General features: G+C 37.7%; 1 protein-coding gene across 2 annotated transcripts in view; it reads left to right on the forward strand.

The window, feature by feature from the left end:
• tbc1d9b (TBC1 domain family member 9b) overlaps positions 1 to 13,855 on the forward strand; it is a 32,809-nt gene that overhangs the window by 15,178 nt on the left and 3,776 nt on the right. The window contains exons 10-22 of one of the 2 annotated variants that reach the window (XM_065274678.2): positions 878 to 1,092; positions 1,225 to 1,342; positions 1,438 to 1,640; positions 5,339 to 5,421; positions 5,614 to 5,743; positions 5,833 to 5,931; positions 6,012 to 6,080; positions 6,208 to 6,448; positions 9,272 to 9,337; positions 9,598 to 9,669; positions 10,056 to 10,106; positions 12,628 to 12,684; positions 12,789 to 12,886. In XM_065274678.2, the coding sequence (XP_065130750.1) occupies positions 878 to 1,092; positions 1,225 to 1,342; positions 1,438 to 1,640; positions 5,339 to 5,421; positions 5,614 to 5,743; positions 5,833 to 5,931; positions 6,012 to 6,080; positions 6,208 to 6,448; positions 9,272 to 9,337; positions 9,598 to 9,669; positions 10,056 to 10,106; positions 12,628 to 12,684; positions 12,789 to 12,886 (1,502 nt within the window). The remainder of the gene's footprint in view (positions 1 to 877; positions 1,093 to 1,224; positions 1,343 to 1,437; positions 1,641 to 5,338; positions 5,422 to 5,613; positions 5,744 to 5,832; positions 5,932 to 6,011; positions 6,081 to 6,207; positions 6,449 to 9,271; positions 9,338 to 9,597; positions 9,670 to 10,055; positions 10,107 to 12,627; positions 12,685 to 12,788; positions 12,887 to 13,855) is intronic. The other variant, XM_065274684.2, reaches the window with a different exon arrangement.

Genomic DNA, 13,855 nt, shown 5'->3' on the forward strand with positions numbered 1-13,855 from the left:
TTGAAACTGCAATTTGAAACTGCATTAAACTGTTAAGTGTTGGGGTCCATTAAAATCAGTTAAAATTAGAAAAATCCTGGAATGTTTTCCTCATAAAAACATAATTTTTTCTCGACTGGACAAAGAAAAACATCAACATTTTGGATGACATGGTGGTGAGTAAATTATCTGGATTTTATTTATGTTTTGTGCTTAAATTTTCAATTGGCAATGCCAAAAGCATGTGAAATAGTCGTTTGTGATGGCGTTGCACTGACTTGATCGGGCAAGTGACCGTTCTGCGATCGCGGTTCCCATTTCACTCTTTTAACTCTTTCCCCGCCATTGACGATTTATCTCGTCAATTAAGAGAAACCACTTCCCTGCCAATGATGGGTTTTGCTATTATCCACTAGGTGGCGCTCTTACCCAACTTATAAAACACTAACGTTTGTGAAAATCAAAAGTTCTGCAGTTGGCAACTTTAAAAAAAAAATGCTGGTGTAGAAAGAGTTAATGCTCAAACATACGCACGTGCATGAAAGAGGCTTTGCTTACTTGTGATTGGGTAATGCTACTTTAAGTAACAAACAAAAATACATAGACGGGTCAATGGTGGTACATTATTGCCATTTAACAGCCATGTGTAAATGTGTTTGAGATCTCTGATGGGTGTGTGTGAATGTCAGAGATTTTGTTTCACACATATGTGACGCGTCTTGTACTGTCTATGAAAAACACACCATCAGCTGTCATTCTGAAGATTAACATGTGGTACCCCGGGATCACTGTTATTCTCCTCTGTGTCTCAATATGTTCACATGACTGATATTCGCTTTGGTTTTAAAGATACAGCAGAGTTAAATAAATGGATATTTTAAATTCTTGCTCTCTCCAGGGGCTCAGAACGAGATGGCTGCACACCCGGGTTACTACGCCAGTTTGGTTGAGCAGGCGATGGGTAAATGTACCCTAGCAACAGAGGAGATTGAGAGAGATCTTCACAGATCGATGCCCGAGCACCACGCTTTTCAGAACGAGATGGGTATCGCTGCACTCAGACGAGTTTTAACAGCCTATGCGTACAGGAACCCAGGCATTGGATACTGTCAGGTACATTTATTGGGCCCATGTGTTTATGTTTACAAATACCGATTCTAAGCTAAAATAACAAAATATGTTTTCGCACTCAGACATTTTTCAACCTTGTGTGTGAACGGCTGTTAATTCTCATTTTCTCTGCAGGCGATGAATATTGTCACATCTGTGTTGTTGCTGTATTGTAATGAAGAAGAGGCGTTTTGGCTACTTGTTGCGCTGTGCGAACAAATGCTGCCTGATTATTACAACACTAGAGTTGTGGGTTAGTCACAAATACATAAACACGTCTACTTTATAAAATGTGCTGAATGACGTAAACAGTTCACTCTTATATGTTTCTCTATCTCACTGTTTCAGGGGCGTTGGTGGATCAGGGCGTGTTTGAGGAGCTCACCCGTGAAGTGTTGCCGTTGTTATACGAGCACATGCAGGATTTGGGTGTTATCTCCACCATCTCTCTGTCCTGGTTTCTCACACTCTTCCTCTCCGTCATGCCTTTTGACAGCGCTGTCCTGCTGGTCGACTGTTTCTTTTACGAGGGCATTAAAGTCATTTTCCAGGTGCAGATCTTCAGATGCTACACAAGAGAAATTTAACGAAAGCAATAACTCTTAGTTATAAATACATTATTCATCTTATTAACCATCTTTTCAAGCTTTCTTTAGTGCAGTAGATCTCTGATATTTTTGCATTTGACTGACAGTAGATCACACTAGGGATGGACGATATGGCTAAAGTTTCTATCACAAAATTTCAACCGTTGCAGTATAAATATGATAATGGTATTAATGTTAAAAAAGGCTTGGTATGTTGACAAAAATGTCTGTTTTTTTTATCAACATTTCTGAACAAATGAACTTGCCAAGCCTATGAAACCTCCTCCTATAAAACAATATAATATTTAAAAAATGGTATAAATAAATTGATGTTCATCTTTAATTTGTATTTTGCCCTCATATAAAATTAAACGTAAACTCATTGTCAAATAAAAATAGGACTTTAAGGCTTACCTTTAACTCTTTCCCCGCCATTGACGAGTTATCTCGTCAATCTGCAATACCGCTATTATCCACCAGGTGCTCTTCCGCAACTTATAAAAACCGGAAGTATTGCCCTAGGGCAAACAGCTGTATGTCCAAAAGTCCTTCACAAAAATGGAATTATCTCAGCTTTTTGCTCAAAAATTTGGTGTTTTTGATGAAACCTACACATATTTGAGAGATGATAAAAACAGAACACATGAAGGTAGGATGAAACAGATTTTTTTGTTTGATGCAGAGGGTTCTTTTATTTTATATATTGTATGTTTATATATTTAAAAAGGAGCATTTTCTGGAAGGCATTAAACTTTTGTAAAAATCATGAAAAATGCTGGCGGCGAAAGAGTTAATATTAATGAGGTGCACCTGATCGTCACTCAGTGATAAATGCAGGTGTCTCAAACTAACAGATTTAACTAACAGTATTGACTTTCATAGTTTTGATAACTTTGCTATTATAGTAATATGTGGGAAAATATTATTAAAAAGCCTAATGCTGCGTTCACACCAGCTGCGGTAGTGGCGTCAAGCACGAGTGATTTTAATGTTAAGTCAATGTGAAGATGCATTAATGCACATGTGGAGGTCTCGCGGCACAAATCATTTGCGTTTCCACCTAATTTGCGTGTTTGGCGCGAATTGAGCGTTGCCGTGGCAAAAACGCGAGTTGAAAAATGTTAACTTTGCCGGAAAAACACGCAGCATTAACCAATCAGGAGCTTGCTCTAGTAGTGACGATGACTAGAATTTCACGTGCGGCTTTTACGCGTGAATGAAGTAACCTCAAAATGTTCAAGCCGCAAACTAGACGCGGTAGACGTGAATTTGACGCCTTTAACACGGCTGGTGTGACCCCTTGGTAAGTGACCTAAAGTGGCTATTTAATGTGACATAAGATAGTTGGACAGAAAAATTTATATTAAAGAGACTCTCCACTTTTTTTGAAAATAGGCTTATTTTCCAGCTCTCCTAGGGGCTGTTTACACTTGGTATTAAGATGTGTTTTCATCGATCGGATCACAAGTGGACGAGAGAGACACATTACGTTTACACCTGGTATTTAAATCCGTCTCTTTTGTCCACTTTCGAACGCTTCTGTCCTGAATACTGTGAGGGGGTGGTCCGTGAGAAGGTGGGCGAATCTCTCTGCTGTCATTCAAACCCGAGCAGGAGTAATTATGAGTTTATATGGACGCAAACTAATATTATGTAGGAGTCCGCTGCTTGTTTAGCAAGTAAACATGCTGCACAGTGTTTTTTACCTGTATATGTTAGAGCTTTCTCTGAATTTTCAGCGCAATTGATGAAATAGGATTGCGCAACTTTCACGCTTTCAAAACGAAACTACGGAGATCAGCCGCTTTAGATTTATCAATGAAAGGCTAAAAATAGCGCTGTTCACCGTATGTTCACGCCAGAAGTCGGAGAGAAGGCGGTCGCTTGTGGCTGTTCGAACACATTCAACCACATATGCGTTCCGCAACTCCAAAGCGATCCGATCGAAAGTGGTTTCGACTACCTCTGAATGTGGTTGAAAGTGGTCGAAAGTGGACAGCTCAAAACGTTTTGAACACCGTTTACACCTGGCATTAACGTCGTCCACTTGTGATCCGATCAACGAAAACGCATGTTAATGCCAAGTGTAAACAGCCTCCTAGAGTTAAACAATTGAGTTTTACCTTTTTTTAACTCATTCAGCTGATCTCCGGGTCTGGCGGTACCTCTTTAAGCATGGCTTAGCATAATTCATTGAATCTGATTGGATCATTAGCATCATGATCCATGATTTTTGGGGAGGGCGTTAATAAGCTTTTTGCTTCGGCCTACTCCTTTTGAGCACAATGGCTACTGCTCAAATAAAATAAATAAATAAATAAAATGCTCAAATAACCAAAGAGTTTTGATATTTTTCTTATTTAAAACTTGACTCTTCTGTAGTTACATTGTGTACTAAGAACAACTAAATTTTTTTGCAAAAGTTGCTATTTTCTAGGCCTATATTTTCTTTCCCAACCAGATTAATTCATTGCATTGTGACAGTGATATTATTTGACGGGAGTTACAAATGAGCGATTTAAATCCGATCAGGCATTCTGTTATCCTCACCTTCCCGGAGAGCGCGGCTCAAGGTTGCTTAGCTATAAAAGACGCCACGGGAGCACGCTTTGGAAGAAAGAAGCACCTTGACACGCATTTAACTCTTTCCCTGCCATTGACGAGTTATTTTGTCAATTAAGAGAAACATTTCCCTGCCAGTGACTCTTTACTGAAGAGTTTTTACAGTAATTTATATTTCTGCTATTATCCACTAGATGGTGCTCTTACCCAACTTATAAAATGCTTAAGTCTCCTTTTTCAAAAACAGTAAAAACTCTGTCTAAAAATCGTTCTGAATCGGAACTCCTTAACAAAAAATTCAGTTATTTGAGATTTTTGCTGATTTTTTTTATTTTTTAACTATTTCACCACCAGCGTTTTTAAAAAAAGTTGCCAGCCAGCGCCAGCGTTTTTCATGATTTTCACCAAAGTTTAATGCCTTCCAGAAATGTTCTTCCTTAAATATATAAACATATCAGCTTTTGAATATGGGTAGGTTTCTGCAAAAACACCACAATTTGAGCAAAAAGCAGAGATAATTTCATTTTTGTGACGGACTTTTCATAGAGATCCCATTCAGAGCGATCTTTAAAACAGACACGGACATGCAGCCGCTTGCCATAGGGCAATACTTCCGAGTTTAAAAAGTTGCGTAAGGGCGCCACCTGGTGGATAATAGCGGTATTGCGGAAAGACGGAAAATCTCGTCATTGGCGGGGAAGCGTTTTCTCTTAATTGACGAGATATCTCGTCAATGGCGTTGAAAGAGTTAACAAATGAAGATGGGATGAAACTTTTTGGTTTGTTTGTTTGTTGGAAAGCAGAGGGTTTGTTTTTGTTTATATATTCATTGAAAAACGTTTTATAGAAGGCATTCAACTTTTGTGAAAATCCCCCCCCCCCCCCAAAAAATGTTGGCACTGGCTGGCAACTTAAAAAAAAAAACGCTGGCGGGGAAAAAGTTTTTATACATGACATGTGAATGTATAGTGAAATATTCGAAATAGAAGCCATATCACCGTTATGAAAAAAATACAGTGAACTATATTAATATTGGATTATTGATATTTTCAGTCTCTGGTCAGTGCATTTTACTGACAGTAGCTTTCTCTCATATTCAGGTGTCTTTAGCTGTGCTATATGCTAACATGGATCAACTGCTGGCCTGCTCAGACGAGGGAGAAGCCATGACTATTTTGGGCAGGTGGGTGTGGCTATATACAATGGGTGTGTCAGGGATGAGCTTGCCGTGGTTGTGATGGGTGTGGCCTGTATATTTGCTGTTGGATAAACATGTACATCTGATGATGAGGTTTAAGAGATTTATTGTTGATATATATTTTCCCACATACAAGTATTTTTCTACATTTTATTTCTGTGTCTTTAAATCCTGCAGATATCTGGATAATGTTGTAAATAAGCAGACTGTTTCTTCACCCATTCCTCACCTTCACGCCCTGTTGACCAGTGGCAACAGCCCTCCACCTGAGATTGATGTGTTTGAACTCATTAAAGCATCCTATGAGGTGAGGAGGACAAAGCGAGAGGGTGGGACTTAGTATTTAAACTACCTCTCATTGGTCAGAGTAATAAAGTGGTTTCTTTTACGTTGTAGAAGTTTGGTAGTCTGCGTGCCGATGTCATCGAGCAGATGAGGTTCAAGCAGAGATTAAAAGTCATACAGTCATTAGAAGATACAGCCAAGAGGAGTGTGGTAAGGTGTTTACGTGTGTACATATTCAGTATGTATTTCATAATTTAAGACTTTTGGTAAGTGTAATTACTTTTGTTCAGGTGCGAGCCATCATGACTGAATCAGCCTTCAGTATTGAGGATTTGGAGGAGCTCTTTGTTCTGTTTAAGGTAAGATGAATCGGTTTTGTGTAAGCATGTTGTGTTTATGCATTAAACGCTCCGATCTGGGAAAACCAATCTTGCACATTCCCATCAATCAAGTATTGTGCTGAAATATAAATAAAACCTCTCACAGGCCAAACACATCATGAGCTGTTACTGGGGAGCCAGCAGCACACCGGCGGAGCGTCACGACCCGAGCCTGCCGTATCTGGAGCAGTATCGCATCGACTGCGGTCAGTTCGTTCAGCTCTTCTCCGCTCTTGCACCCTGGAGCTGCGGCCTTCATTCCAACACACTCGCCACCAGACTCTTCCGCCTGCTCGACCAAAACAAAGACTCGCTTATCAACTTTAAAGAGTTTGTCACCGGTCTCAGTAAGTAGACAATCCTCTGGTTTTGCACAACAAAATCAAAACTCAGTGATTCGTTTGTGACATCACTCACAACAGAAATGTTAGTGATGCTTCTGCTTGTCATTTTTTAGTTTGTGTGTTGAGGTAAACATAGCTTTTTTATTAGTATGAAATGCATTATGCTGGTGAATTAATTACGCATCGGCAACAATGGCATGTGCATGGTTTAAATGATGATTTAAGATGTAATGGTTTTGATTTAAAAGCAGATATATTCTGGGAGATAATGAGTATTGTCTAAACCAGTGATTCCCAACCTTTTTCACTTCAAGGCCCCATAGTTTGCAACAAAACAATATTTGAAGGCCTCCCACTCACTCAATTTTTTCCAGATAAAATTAACTAGAGCTTGGAATTACTAGACAGAGGGGCTGTTTACACTTGGTATTAAGATGTGTTTTCATCGATCGGATCACAAGTGGACGAGAGAGACAAATTACGTGTACACCTGGTATTTAAATTAGTCTCTTTTGTCCACTTTCGACCGCTTCTGTCCTGAATACTGTGAGGGGGTGGTCTGTGAGAAGGTGGGCGAGTCTCTCCGCTGTCATTCAAACCCGAGCGGGAGTAATTATGAGTTTATATGGACGCAAACAAATATTATGTCGGAGTCCGCTGCTTGTTTAGCAAGTATACATGCTGCACAGAGTTTTGTACGTGTGTGTGTTAGAGCTTTCTCTGAATTTTCAGCGCAATTGATGAAATAGGATCGCGCAGCTTTCAAAACGAAGATCAGCCACTTTAGTTTTATCAATGAAAGGCTAAAAATGGCGCAGTTAACCGTATGTTCACACCAGAAGTAAAAAAAAGACGTAAAACTTGTGTTTAATACCTCAGATTAGATAAATGGGCGGAGAGAAGGCGGTCGCGTGTGGCTGTTCGAACACATTCAACCACATGCGTTCCGTAACTTCAAAGCGATCCGATCGAAAGTGGTTTCGACTACCTCTGGATGTGGTTGAAAGTGGTCGAAAGTGGACGAGCTCAAAACGTTTTGAACACCGTTTACACCTGGCATTAACGTTGTCCACTTCTGATCCGATCGACGAAAAGGCATGTTAATGCCATGTGGAAACAGCCTCAGAGATGCATATTCGCTACTAAAATGGCCAAAATAATAAGAAACATCTTGTTTAGCTTATTTTAATGCTTGTTTTGTCCAATTTTTTATAATTTTAAGTAATCTTGAGGCCGCCTTGGAAATCTGCTGAGTCCCCCTGTGGGCCCCGGACTCCTGGTTGGGAAACACTAGTCCAAACTAACATTTTCAACCAAAAACTGGTTTGGCTGTTTTTGTTTTTTATGACAAACAAAACATTTTAATGATAGATTTCGAAGTGCAAGTTTTTGAAAACGAAGCCTTGTCATCTCTGTGTAATTTACATAACTAAATCTGTGATAATGTGAAGTTATGCGCATGTGTTAATTCGGTCTATATTCATGCCTGAATATAACTAAAACAACAATTTCAACCTACAGTACAGGATTGTGTTTGTGCTGTAATTTTATTTATACTACTCCAACAAAGTTTATAACATTTTGGCACTTTGAAGTCCAGGGTCACTTGTAGTAATAAATGTTCCTCATATCCATCTAAACAAAGTTGCTTGATGCTTTTGGCGTCTTGATTGTTTTGTGCACAGGCATGTAGTGTTTCTTTACAAAGGTAACATTGCCGTCTACTGGCGTTTCTGTCATTTTTGTGAATAACAAACCTTTTTTTTTACCACATGTTGTCATGGAAATGTAGCCTAATCGGCCAACCTGATTGGTGCAAAATCATGCCCTATTCACCTCAAACGCATCTTTTGTGCAAATTGAAAATAATCCTGTGGGTAATCTAGAGCGAGGAATGAAATACTTTGTGTTTGGTGTGTAAGCAGCATAATAGGGTGTACACACCGAATGTGAATTCAATGATTTGCGCAAGTAGATTACATACAAAGTCAATGCAAAGACGATAATAGACCCGAACTCTCGATTCACGAATTACACAAATCTGGTGACCTATTTGCCGCGAAAACACGCCCTATTCACCTAAAATGAATCTTTCGTGCAAGTTAAAAATAATCCTGTGAGTAATCTAGAGCGAGGAGCGCGATGCTTTGTGTTTGTTGTGTACGCAGTATTAGGCCGAAAAAGACCTATGACTCACGTTTTTATATTTCCTTTGGTGTGAACGTGTTTTTTTTTCATGTTAACAAAATGCAAATGTACAAACCCCAAAGTAAACAACGACGCAAATTAGCGTTTCCAACGTAAATCTCTTTTCTTGGACTACAACAAACACACGGATTGTAGGCAACAGTTTACTTCCTGGGATTGGTGATGTAGAGAAGACCGACATTATCATAATTTATCCCGCTTTGGACTCACAGCCTGTAAGTTAACTTCTTTTAGCATTGAATTGTGAGCGAATCTTTCAAACATGGTAAGGAGGGTCACATGGAGGGTCCGGCTGATGTCAGAGGTATTCAGGCCAATCACAACGTACAGATTAGCTGGCCAATCACGGACACAACGCTTTTCAAATCGATGAGTTTTGTACAAAATCCATGCGTTTTAGAAAGAAAGGGAAATCTGGATCTTAAATGTACAGTATGTGGAAAATAATGTGTTTTTTAACCATAAACCACGCAAACTCATTGAATTACACCAAATACACAAAATAACGTTGAAATAGGTGACCTTTAAACATGTAGTTTTACTACTAAAATAGACAAAAAATTTTTTTAGTTCTTATGTTATGATTTGATTCTGGACACATTTGGTTTGTTTTTTCAGGTGGGATGTATCATGGAGATATGACTGAGAAACTAAAACTACTCTACAAGCTGCACTTGCCTCCTGGTATGTTTTACAGACTCGCTGTTAAACAGTAATTGGGTGAGAGGTACAGCCAATAGTGTGAAGCAGAGAGGAGGTGTGAGGAAACTTCACCAATAAAACCAGTCTGTGTGTTTGTGTGAAGATGTAAAGATGAGATTGTGTTACTTTACTCTGTGTATAGAGGATATGATGCACCAAGAATATGTTCATGTCAGATGTTGTGTTTTTATGATGCTTGTGTGTGCGCGTGCGTGATGTTTTCTCTCTCGCTATCTCTGCAGCGTTGTGTCCCGAAGAGGCAGAGTCAGCGCTGGAAGCAACACAATTTTTTACTGATGATGACACACCCCAGGGTACATACAAGCACTTTTCCTGATTTTAAAGGAATCATATTACAATGTTATTGATCTTCCTGAATGTGGCCATCTCTGTCTTTCTGATCCTCATAGCTAAATGTTGCTATGCCTTTAATTCCTTTAATCCCTCTCCCTTTGTGAGAGTCCACCTTTCCTTTGTTTTTTTTCTGAGTTTCTCAAAGTTGAACTCGTAACATTGATTTAATATTAGTTGGTTTATCTTAACTAAAAGTGTGTTCTCCTCTGCATGTGTCTGTGGATGGTACTACTAATAAATAAATATTAATAATGAACTCTTATGTAACATCTTGTCCGCTCATCTCTCTTTACTTGATTTCTTTTTCTATCTTTTTATCATTCTTTCTTTCATCTGATCACTCTAGATCCTCCCTTCCTGTCTCATGCGGACTTCCTGGCACAGGAAGTGACCTCAGGTTTGTCTTTTTGATGTCATGAGGATCAGACCCTCATCTTTAGTAAAGCATGTTCACTTTAACACAGAACATACAGTAGATGTTCTTCCTGTAACCTGAACTCCCTCGCTCTCTGTATCACTCCCCCTGTCTCTTTCTCTTTCACACATGGTGTGCTCTGATACGTGTCGTGGTGTTTTAACAACAGTGTGTAATTTAACTTTAAAACACCTTTTCCTGCTTTAATCTTTTCTAATGTAAACAGAAGTATGGTTGTGTTCCAAAACCTGAGCTGGCTTGATGCCTTAAAATGCATCACACTTAAGGGATAGTATAGTTCATTAAAAGAATTTAATTTTGCAATCATTTACAGACCCTTAATTGTTCCAATCTTGTATAAATTACTTTAAAAAAAATTGTTCTGGGGCCTATTGACTTCCATAGTAGTAAGAATAATATGGAAATCAATGGGCTGGTCTGGTTTCTGATTTTTTTAAAGGCATTACACTTAAGGGATTGTATAGTTCATTCAAAAATGAATTTACAGACCTTCAATTGTTCCAAACTTGTAAAAATTACTTTAAAAAATCCACCAGATCAGCAACACCATTGATTTCCATATTATTTTTCCTACTGTTTAAGTCAATGGTGCCCCACATCTATTTTTTTTAAAGGCATCCCACTTAAAGCAACACTAAAGATTTATTGCTCTTTGCTCCCCCTACAGGTTAGAAGCGTAATTGTTCATTAGCACTGTCGTAAATACTGCAGCATAGCTGGCTCTGATTGGAATGTAAGTCTGCCGTAAAGCAAGTTTTTGTAGTTTTCACTTGAACTACAGGACCACTACCCGACGGTTGGAAACTTCTTTAGTGCGGTTTTGGCCCGATAGAGGGCTGCAAAGCGAATGTGAAAGTGCCATTCAACCTGTTTTGAGTGGATGAACCACTGAAACTTTTTTGGAAACGTTATTTTAAGGTAAAAAAAAACTCTTTGGTGTTGCTTTAAGGGATAATGTAGTTCATTCAAAAAAGAATTTGTTTTCATTTACAGACCCTCAATTGTTCCAAACTTGTATAAATTACTTAATTTTTTTTTTATCTGGGGCACCATTGACTTCCATAGTAGTAAGAATAATATGGAAATCAATGGTGTCTCTAAAAAAATCTCCACCAGATCAGAGACACCATTGATTTCCATATTATTTTTCCTACTGTATAAGTCAATGGTGCCCCAGATCTACATTTTTTTTAAAGGCATCACACTTAAGGGATAGTGTAGTTCATTCAAAAATGAAAATTTTGTCATCATTTACAGACCCTCAATTGTTCCAAACTTGTATAAATTACTTAAAAAAAACTTTGATCTGGGGCACCATTGACTTTCATAGTAGTAAGAATAATATGGAAATTAATGGTGTCTCTAAAGAAATCTCCACCAGATCAGCGACACCATTGATTTCCATATTATTTTTCCTACTATATAAGTCAATGGTGCCCCAGATCTATTTTTTTTAAAGGCATCACACTTAAGGGATAATATAGTTCATTCAAAAATGAAATTTTTGTCATTTACAGACCCTCAATTGTTCCAAACTTGTATAAATTACTTTAAAAAAACATTGATCTGGGGCACCATTGACTTCCATAGTAGTAAGAATAATATGGAAATCAATGGTGTCTCTAATAATATCTCCACCAGATCAGCGACACCATTGATTTCCATATTATTTTTCCTACTATATAAGTCAATGGTGCCCCAGATCAATTTTTTTAAAGGCATCACACTTAAGGGATAATATAGTTCATTCAAAAATTAAAATTTTGTCATCATTTACAGACCCTCAATTGTTCCAAACTTGTATAAATTACTTAAAAAAATCTCCACCAGTCAGGGACATTGATTTTCATATAACTTTTCCTACTATGGAAGTCAATAGTGCTCCAGATAAAGGCATCACACTTAAGGGATAATATCGTTTTATTTACAGACCCTTTTTTTAATATAATCATTTGTGTTAAGCAGAACAAAGAAACGTATACAAGCTTGGAAAAATTTGGGGGTAAGTAATTGATGACAAAATTATCAAGGGATTTGAATTATCCCTTTAATGTATTAATAACTCATACAAGTGCAAGACAAATATTTCATAGGATTGCGTCACTTTTATTCTCCATCAAATCTAAAAAGATCGTAAAACAATAGCTAAAATAACTTTACAATGAGCCTTTCTCTCTGTTCATTAACCATTTTGTATGAATGCTTTGAGTTTCTTGCAATGCATTCTGGGATTGTTTTCTCAGTGCAGGACAATGCTTTACATGTTGGTTCAAAGGTTTCCTACCTTCAAAAACACACGAGAGCGTGCCTGTAATGTTGAAATGCTGTGTTTGTAGGCAGCTCACCAGGTTTTGGAACGACGCTATGAGCAGACCATCTTCATTGTAAACATGATATGTTATTTACAGTCATTGTTTTTATCATGTTTGTGTTTATTAATGTCGCATTGTTTATTAATCTGGTATTATCTGTCTCTTAACAGGTGAAGAGCAGAAGGAGGGAGGAGAAGGAGCGACCGGTGACACAGATGAGAAGAAGGGTACAAACACAAATCTCTTCATGACTTATCATTTTAGGTGATCAATCATGTGTGTGAATCTGAGTTGAACTCTTATGACTGATTCAGCTGTTTGTGGGTTTCAGATGAGAAGCCAAAGGATTATAAATACTATTTAAGAATGTGGGCCAAAGAAAGAGAACCAAAGAAAGAAAATATCAAAGATCTGCCACGCATGAATCAGGTAATCAAGTCTAATAATGCGTTCATCTGTAGGTGAGAATCCGGTTTTATTCTTTTAATGGCTAAAGATGACACAAATCTTATTCTGTCTTTTGTGAATAATAAAAGTGTACTAAATCTGACTATTTCACTTCAGATCTGGAGTTACTGTCATATGTGGAAATGAACTGAATGCTTACATTTCATTTCTTCATCCGAATCAGTTGCTTATTACATGATTGATTTGCACTTGGTTTGATAGTAGAAGTTTAATTATCAATTGTTTAAGGTTTAAGAAATCAATATCCAATGTTTGTTCATTTTAAATATTAATAAAAGTGATATGTTATGGTGAACATGCAGCCACATGCAGGTTAGTTAAGCAGCATTTCTGGTTTGCATTCAAGTTATTTTAGATTTTGCTTTATAACTTGTTTAAATTAGTTTTTTTATTTTGATACTTTTAGTTTTCATGTTAATTTTAATTTAAGTTTTTGTAATTTTTTTATGTAGTTTTGCTATTTAAGTAGATTTTTTATTTCAGTTTCAATTTTTTGCGATTTAATCATTTTAGTGCCACAATATGTATTTCAGTTTATTGCTTAGGCAAATTTTTTAAATTACTTTAGTTTTTTCAACTAATATTAGATTTTTTTATTTAAAGTCCCTGTTAGGTCAGATATTAAATGTGTTCTGAGTTTTTTACACCACCCAACCAAATTTGAATGCCGGACAAAACAGCAAGCAAATTAAATAAGTTATTAAAATAGGCAGGAGCGTGTCGCTGAACTGAAACCACGCCCCCTTGTGGGAAAGCTGCCACCTTTTCAAGTTTCAAATACAGTTACAACCTGCATGAATGCCTGTGATTGTGTTAGGGGCTGGACCATGCGCAGGGGCTCCGGTGCGCCATCAAACCACCGCTTTAGGCCTACCTAAAAAAATCCTTAACGCAGAAATGGTGAAAATCTGTTAGACGATTTAACTCTGC

The sequence above is a fragment of the Paramisgurnus dabryanus genome, chromosome 16 (genome assembly GCF_030506205.2).
Source record: "Paramisgurnus dabryanus chromosome 16, PD_genome_1.1, whole genome shotgun sequence".
In the NCBI taxonomy this organism is placed as follows: domain Eukaryota; kingdom Metazoa; phylum Chordata; class Actinopteri; order Cypriniformes; family Cobitidae; genus Paramisgurnus; species Paramisgurnus dabryanus.